General features: G+C 44.5%; 1 protein-coding gene and 1 pseudogene across 1 annotated transcript; one reads left to right on the top strand and one right to left on the bottom strand.

Annotated features, from left to right (window-relative positions):
* Window positions 1-802, top strand: LOC136489920 (uncharacterized). The gene has a single exon (XM_066486431.1). The coding sequence runs from the start codon at window positions 126-128 to the stop codon at window positions 504-506; it is 381 nt and encodes a 126-aa protein (XP_066342528.1). The 5' UTR covers window positions 1-125; the 3' UTR covers window positions 507-802.
* Window positions 803-5,224: 4,422 nt separating this feature from the next.
* Window positions 5,225-6,841, bottom strand: LOC136488313 (uncharacterized; annotated as a pseudogene).
* Window positions 6,842-8,732: the final 1,891 nt, after the last annotated feature.

The following is an 8,732-nucleotide window of genomic DNA, read 5'->3' as shown; positions in this document are numbered from 1 at the left end:
AGCGAAGAAAGAGACTCTGCTTGTCCGCACGGCAACCCCCACCCCCGCTCGAGTCCGACGCTGTCCTCCTGTCCATGGCAGCACCCCCGCCGGCTCGCCCCCACCAGCCGTCCTCGTCGTGCTAGATGCATGGGGCCGCCTCCCGCCGCGCGGCGCCGGCGTGGCGGTCGTCGTGCCTGGCGCTGTGTCTGCTGCCCGTCGCGCTGCCGCTGCTGCTCCTCTGCCTCCCGCTGCTCTGCGTCGCCGTCGCCGTCGCCCGCTTCCGCCGCCGCCGGCGAAGGCTGCTGATGATGACGGTGACGGCCAAGAGCAGGAGGTGCTGCCCCAGTCAGCGGTCTGAGGAGGCGGAGGGCGAGGGCCGCCGCGCCGCCGCCGCGCTGCTGCACAAGTACCTCGAGGACCAGATGGAGCTCGTGGGCGCCGACGCCGGGGCAGGGGCAGCCCCCGCCGCCGTTACCGTGGACCCGACGCTGAGCTCGCAGCGAAGCCACCCGCAGCAGCAGTAGCGTGGGGGGTGAGAGAGAGAGAGAGAGAGGATGGAGCTGCTCTGCTGATTGTGCGCAGCAAACAGAGCCTGGTGATTACGGCCGGCTGATTAGAGGATTCTTTTGGTGTTCTTGCGTCCCTCTGTTTGTCTCTTGGGATGGATTTGTTTCGTGATTTTCCGTTTCTGTAGCTGTATGTCGATTTGGGGAGGATTTGCGTTTGCGAGACGAGATCATGTCCTGAATTCCTGTCAGACGTGACCGTGTGAGGTATGTCAATGAAAAGATTCAGCTTTTAAGTGACTGTTTGGTTTGTAGCCAAATTTTGCCACCCGAACGATTTTGCAGGCCAAAGTTAGTTAAAAAATTTACCATAGATTTGGCTAAGCCAAATAAGAGATGTTAGCAAGTTTTGATAGTCAATCAAATAATAGCTAAAATTATAGCTAGCCAAACCTTTAGTTTAACATATTTTGGAAGCTAACCAATCAGCCCTGTCACTGACTCAAATGTGATTTCGGCTCATCTTCCTCTGTATCTTGCAGCAGCAACATCCTAGTGCAGTATTACTTCTCATCACAAAGCATTTGCCCTTCGCCACGATTACTTCCCCATTTTGGTGTGCATTTCTGAACCAAGATGCGATGTTCGTCAATCATAAGAAAGAAGACAATTATATTACACCAGCAGATCCATAATAATAAAAAATAATCTATGCAAAATTTCTACGGTTAATTTGTACGGGAAACCTTGGGGAGGACGGAAGGAGCCCTTCATTTCTAGGTTTTTTTAATAAAGGGTAGTTCATATCGGCTTCATCTATCTACCGATAGAATCATGCCAATTATTACAAAGTTCGGCTCGTAGGCTAGCACGCGAGCTGTAAAGAGTCTTCAACTTACAGCCAAACACACGAATGAACAAAACGAAATAGAAGTCTTGACTAAATGAGACCAATATGTCAATTTGACAACCATCCATTGGAGCCAAAGAAATGCAAGGCCGACGTCTCTAGATGCTGCCCTGCTAGGATCAGCTGGTCCCGTCGATCATCACACTGCTGCAATCTTGCCCATTGCCGGAGCCAGTGAGTTCCCCTGAAAAGAAGCTGCAAAGATATTTTGATCTACATTTGTCAAAAACCATCTCGTTTCTCGTTATCCAAACTGCCCAACATAAAGCCGATGCTGCTGTTAATAACAATGAACTATGATCGTTACTAGCCATCTTTGACCACCTATTAAATAGGTCATCTATGCTTTTTTTTGGCGGGGGGGGGGGGGGGGGGGGGGGGGCGATATTCCAAACAGTAGATAAACCGCGCGCCACAAGAATTTAGCATAAAGACAATCCAAAAAAAGGTGTTGAATGGTTTCGGAAGAGTGACAAAAGCTACACCTTGTGTCACCATTCTAGTTTCGCCGGGCAAGGTTGTCGTTAGTTAAAATCACACCCTTTTTTAGGTACCACAAAAATATTTTTATTCTCGTAGGAACTTTAATGTGCCATAAGTCTTGTGACACTCTCACCCCATTGTTAATCAACGCAACATACATGGATTTGACAGAAAAACTTCCTGATGAATGTAGCGCCCAAACAAAAACATCTCTTTCCTCCTGTAAGTTTACATCGTGTAAAGAAGCAACAATTCTGTGCCAATCCCTTAGGTTCGTACCCATTAAATTTCGGCGAAAAGAAATATTTAGTAGGGATGAACTAAGAATCTGTGCCACAAAGTCTTGTTTGCTTCTTACAATATTAAACAACACATGAAATTTATCTTTAAGAGGTTTATTTCCCAACCAAGTGTCTACCCAAAACCGGGTTTGCGACCCATCTTTCACCTTGAACGAACCAAAGCCCATAAAGGTGTCTTTGACATTCATCAAGCTTTTCCAGAAATGAGAGTCTGCTAGTTTTTTGACACAACTCCCTAGAGTCTTATCTTTTGTGTATTTATTCCTCAAAAGTTCCTGCCACATGCCATCCTCATTCAACAATTTAAAAAGCCATTTACTCAACAAGCACTTGTTTTGTATAGCCAAATTCTGTATACCTAAACCATCCTGAATTTTTGGTTGACACAAAATTTCCCATTTGGCTAATCTATATTTCCGCTTTGTGTTGGTCGTTTTGCCAATAGAATCTTGATCTAAAACAGTCAATTTTCTCTAACACACCTCTTGGGAGTTCGAAGAAAGACATCATAAACATTGGTAAACTAGAAAGCACCGAGTTTATTAAGACCAAACGACCTCCAACCGAAAGCATTTTACCTTTCCACCCACTAAACCTCTTTTCAATTCTGTTCTCAATCGTTTGCTAATCTTTATTGTTTAGTTTCCTAGTGTTCATAGGTAAGCCAAGGTAATGAAAGGGGTACTCCCCAATCTCACATCCAAACAACTACGAATAAAACACTTCATGGTCTTTAGCTTTACCAAAACAAAAGATTTCACTTTTGTGGAAGTTTATCTTAAGCCCCGATAGTTGTTCGAAAGTGCTAAGTATTAGTTTCATATTTATCGCCTTCCCAACATCATGGCTCATAAAAATCACTGTGTCATCCGCATACTGGAGGATAGATAGACCATCTTGAATAAGATGAGGGATAACCCCTTCAACTTGACCTGCTTCCTTTGCTCTAGCAATCAGTATGGCCAGCATGTCCGCCACTATATTAAATAGTATTGGCGACATTGGGTCACCCTGCCGTAAGCATTTTCTTGTTTGGAAGTAGGATCCTAGTTGGTCATTAACCTTAATATTAACATTGCCACCATGCGTGAATTGTTCCACCCATGAGCACCATTTGTGTGAAAACCCTTTCATCCTTAGAGTTTGTTGTAGAAAACTCCATTTTACCTTATCATATGCCTTTTCAAAATCAATTTTGAAAATAACCCCATCCTGTTTTTTTGAATGAAGTTCATGTATCGTCTCATGGAGTATTACTACGCCCTCCATAATATTTCTACCTAGGAGAAAGGCTGTTTGTGTTGGTCTAATAATCTTCTAGGCTATGGTAGATAATCTATTGGTTGCAACTTTCGTGAAGATTTTGAAAGAGACATTCAACAAACATATTGTCCTGTATTGTTGAATCACTTTCGCATCCTTCTTTTTGGGTAACAAAATTATGGTTCCAAAGTTAAGGCTATCCAGTGGCAAGGAACCCTGATGAAATTCCATAAACAAAGCCATCATGTCATCTTTTATTAAAGTCCAGAAGACCTGATAAAACTCTAGAGGGAAACCATCTGGTCTAGGTGCCTTATTATGTTCCATTTGGAAGATCGCAGCCCTCACCTCATCTTCTGAAAAATCATCTGTCAAATACTCATTTTCTAGAGCAGATACCTGTGGAATGTCCTCAGTCTGTAACTCATCCAACATGATGGGAGAGTTCTCCAATGGACCAAACAGGTTCTTATAATAATTGGTGATATGCATTTTGAGCTGAGCATCACCACTTATTATATTATTCCCATTCTCCAACTGGAAAATACGAGTTTTTCGATGTCTACAGTTTGCTAACAGGTGATAGTATTTTGTATTTGCATCACCCTCTAGAAGATTTTTCACTTTAGCCCTTTGGTACCATTTAAGTTCTTCCTCTCGAAGTAATTGAGCAAGCCTATTATTTAACAGATGTTTTAGATTAAATTCCATTTCACTAAGCATAGAAGTTTCTGCCTTTTTATCCAATTCGTCGAGTTTATTTAGAAGTGTCATTTTTTCTTTCTTGTAAGCACCACTTACATTTTTTGCCCATCCTCTGAGGTATTGGCGTAGCCTTCTGATCTTTAGCTTGCCACCTCTCTAAAGGAGTGCCTTCGACTAATACGCTATGCCACACATCTCGTAACATGTCACAAAATTCGTCTCTCAGCAACCACCCCAATTCAAATTTAAATTGGGGTTGATAAGATGAAGATGGATTATTTGTGCAAAAAAATAGTGGAGTGTGATCAGAAATCTCTCTAGACAGTGCATGTACAGTAGTATGCGGATACTTGGACTCAAAATCTGTACAAACCAGGATCCTATCTAATTTTTCGAAGGTCTGATTTTGTAAATGATTAGCCCAAGTAAACTTTCTTCCTGACATTTCTACTTCTCTGAGATTTAGAGTGTCAATCACGACATTGAACATGAAAGGCCATCTATCATTGTAGTTGTCATTATTTTTCTCATCCGGTCTACGAATAATATTAAAATCGCCACCTATAACAATAGGTAGAGCTTCTTTTGAACATACTCGCACAACTTCGGATAAGAAATTTGATTTGTGATCTAGTTGCGCCGGCCCATAAACTGAAATCAAATTAAACTTAAAATCATCTTCTTTGTGAAGTACTTTGAAACGAATAAAAAAATCCCCTTCTTTGATTTCATCAATGTCAAAAGTTAACAAGTTGATACCTAGAATCATGCCACTAGACCGACCCCGTGGAGCCATGCAATGCCAAAGAAAATCTCTGCCAGCGCAAATATTATTCAAAGTGGATTGCGGAAAGTTGACTCTACCAGTCTCTGATAAAGCAATAAAATCTAAGTTCTTTTCTTTTGTTAGGTCAGAAAGAAATCTATAATTTTTAGTATCAGCAAACCAGTTGCAATTCCAAAAAATACCTTTCATCTAGACTTGTTTTTAAAAATTTTCTTATATCTAGAGCGTGTCCTTTTGTTTTGTGATATAGGGGTCTGTAGACACAAAGGGTCACAACCCCCATCACCTAGCCCTTCAGAGATTTATGAACAAATTAGATTTAAAGCTTCTAGGTCTATGTTATGTTCTGTAGAACATACAGTCGAGACATCATCCAACAAAATTTTGTTCCCCTCCACTAACATGTCATTCTCATTCATTCTATGAAATTCTAGATCTCTTAAAGACTTTAAAGAATGCGACACTGCTTGTTCATTATCCCCAAGAACAACCCCTAACGAATTAGTTGTAGCTAACAAAACAGAATCATCGAGAGTATGAAAAGAGTTTGGCTGAGTTCCTTTACCTTTGCCTGGAGGGGAATCCAAGTTTTTGCGTGCTTTCGATTTCGTTGCCTTCTCCAAAGAGTCTTGGTCTGCAGTTGTCGCATTCCTTTTGCTTGATCTCATAGGTGACACTGTTCCACCATTTTGCCCTTTCATTTTATTGAGAAGACCAGAGTCATTCTGAGTAGTCATCAAATTAGCCTTCCGTTGGCCAGTACCATTTGCTATTATCCCACTCTGAGTAAGCACTATCACTGGTTTATTGCTCGCTTTCACACCTGCTGAGACAGATCCCACACCTGCTTCCTTGTTTTGCTGAATCCTAGAGCTAGCACCTCCTTCCTCTTGCTGGACAGCACCACTAGCGGCACTATGCTGACCAGAGGCAGGTAGCTGATTACCAGGTGCATTGTTATCTGCATGTTCCTCCTCTTTTTCACCATCTTCATCCATGTCATCCCCCTCTTTTTCCCCGTTGGGTTTATCTTCATCCATGGTAGAGTCCATGTCAATAACCTGAGGCTCACCATTGGACATATCTTGCTCAACACTAAATTGTAGCTCATAAACAAAATCCCCAATCACTACATCCACTAGGTCCGGGATGAGATTAGGATCCAGCACGGCTACTTTCATTCTTGCTCGACCAAACTTCTTTGTGAATTTTGTGTCAACAGCTCGAGGAACACCTAAAATTGAGCCAATTGCCCAAATAATAGGAAATTCCCGAAATTCCTTTGGTAAACCACGGAACTGAACCCAAACCTTGTCAATCTCATATTTGTAAACCTCGTTTTGAACACCTTTTTCTAAACGAATTTTTCCTTTCACTGTCTTTGTGTCCATAGGATCCCAGTTCACCATGTGATCCAGCAGTTCTGAGGATGGGAAATTAGTGATAAAGGCATCATTGTCTTTCTCCTCAATCACCCACTTATTTTTGCCAGGTAGTAGTTTTTCAAGTTCCACTGCCAACTGGTCAGCAGTAAGAGAACCCTCCAAAACACGTACCATAGCTGTTTTTCCTCTAAATTTAACTTGAGATTCTTAGCAACTGGAATAAAATAAAAGCCCAAACCTTCTACAGCATAGCCACATGGAATAGCAGTAGTTTGCATTTTCTTCATATTTGGGAAAATTTTTGTAACGTGATCACCATAACAAATGTCACAACAAAGCGTCACAGTGCAAATAGCCATGGTGTGTCCTTTAGTATGGCAACGATAGCAAAAAGGTTTACCCTTGCTCTTTTGAGCTCCATGAAGAGATGACTCTGGCGCTTCACTAGTCACAATTGAGGCATTAGTGCTCGGTGGGGCAGCGGTCTTGTGAGTTTTGGATGCAGCCGGCGCCGTCATAGTCGTGTGTGCCAGAGTCTTGGTCGTAGTCCCAGATGCATGTGGCACTGCCCCCATGACTAGTACCGGGTCAGCAACAGCGCCATGGGCAGTCTGGTTCGGCATCACTGGCGCATCCCCCGCCTGAACTCGGTCGTGGCAGCCGAGTGCAGGCCACCGGTCTAGAACACGACTAGATTTGGAGGAGCAAACAGATGTCCTCCCTGATTCCCCGGCACCGCAGACGGTTGGTGTTGAGGTTGAGGCCGACCGGAATTCGACCAGTTTCCTGGACCCCGTCCACTGCCATAACCCCCGCCATGGGGCCGACCACCACTGCCGAAGCCTTGATAGCCTCCATTGTAGCCGTTGTAGCCAAAGCCGCCATGCCCTCCATGTCCTCGTCCCTGGCCACGCGATGGGAAGAAGTCGCGGCCTCTACCCCTTCCGCCGAACCCTAGGTTGAAGCCAGGATGGAAGCCAGGATTGAAACCTGCCTTGAAACCTGTCGCTCTTCCCCCACCACGCGGACCAAAGTTGCCTGGAGGCATTCCATTGTTGTCTGATCCTTGAGCCGCCATGGACGTCCCCTCTCGAACCACGTCGGCGAAAGACCGCGAACGAGGTGATCCGAAGGAATTCGATGGCGGCGGCTTGGGTAGGGATTTTTTGGTTTTCCTGGTGCCTGTTTTCGCGAATAAGGCGCACAGCCCCTGTGTGGGCCAAAATATTTTCCCAGACCCGATAACAACTCGTTTTGGAAACCCAGGAGCGCCCTGATCCGTCTTCTCCGAAGCACCACGCGTGATGCACACGGTCGTTGCGACTGGAAGCACAGTGGGAGTTAAGGGAGGAAAAACCAGATCAAGACCCTGGGATTTCAAATTTTTGGAATTTTTCAAACCCTTTTCTTTCCTTGCCGGACTTGATCTCGCCAGCAATCTCGGCTGTCAAGACGACGAGGCCAAACCACCACAAGTGCCGGAGTGCTGGTGAGTTGCCTTGGCAACGAAATCCCTAAGAGTTCGCGGGGGATAAACTCGAGGTGAGGGCAAAGGCCCCTGCCATGGCGCCCCAACCAGCTTTCTCTAGACCATCTTCGAGATAATTGATTTAGAAAGATGACGATCACCGGAGGACAGAACATTACCTGAAGCCAGTGCTTGTTCTGCTCTGAATAGTTGCTCCACTGTGAAACCCGCATCTAAAGCATCCTTGATGAATTCTGGGGTTGATGGTTCGCTCTGCATCTCCTCCGACCCTTCATCTTCCGATTCTTCGGAGTCATCCTCATGACCCTAGAACTTGGACGGGATTGCATGTACTAATGGAGATTTCCCGATGTTTCTCTGAACACTATGAACTGGTTTTGGTCGTCGGGTCGCATCCGTGGCCAAAGCCACAGCCCACGACAGAGCCTCACGGCCCTCCTTGCAATGCCAGACGTCATCCCCCTCTGCGTCTCTGTCGTCTTCGGTGGCCTCAGCGGCTGTGGCCATCGGCCGCAGCACCTGCCTGACCGCCGGGGCAAGCTTCATCCCCTTCATTTCTAGGTGCGACGGTATTTTGTAAGTGGCGGAAGAAAGCTCATGACGATAAGGCCATGCCGAAGCTAGAGAGCCCTGGGAGTAATGTTTGGATACTTTTATTGTTGTTGTATGGGCTACCTAGTTGATTGTTGATGTGCTCTAGAGTTTTGAGCGACTGCCCGGGTTGTCCTCGACGCAAAGATTTTATTTAATTCTTGTTTCTTGTGAAAAATATAAAGCTACGTCATTAATGTTCAAATAATGCTACGAAAAATGTTATAAATTTGTTATACTATTTTTTTCTAGGTTGCTTGTATACGCTGTGTTTGTGACCATTCTGTATTTATTTATGATATACAAATTCATTCAAACTACGAAAAATT

This window comes from Miscanthus floridulus, chromosome 10, assembly GCF_019320115.1.
Source record: "Miscanthus floridulus cultivar M001 chromosome 10, ASM1932011v1, whole genome shotgun sequence".
NCBI lineage: Eukaryota > Viridiplantae > Streptophyta > Magnoliopsida > Poales > Poaceae > Miscanthus > Miscanthus floridulus.
The sequence above is the reverse complement of the archived record's forward strand: the minus strand, read 5'-3'. Positions and strand labels throughout refer to the sequence as shown.

Coding starts and splice junctions, on each gene's coding strand:
- LOC136489920 (XM_066486431.1), top strand. CDS start 126: ATGCATGGGGCCGCCTCCCGCCGCGCGGCGCCGGCGTGGCGGTCGTCG.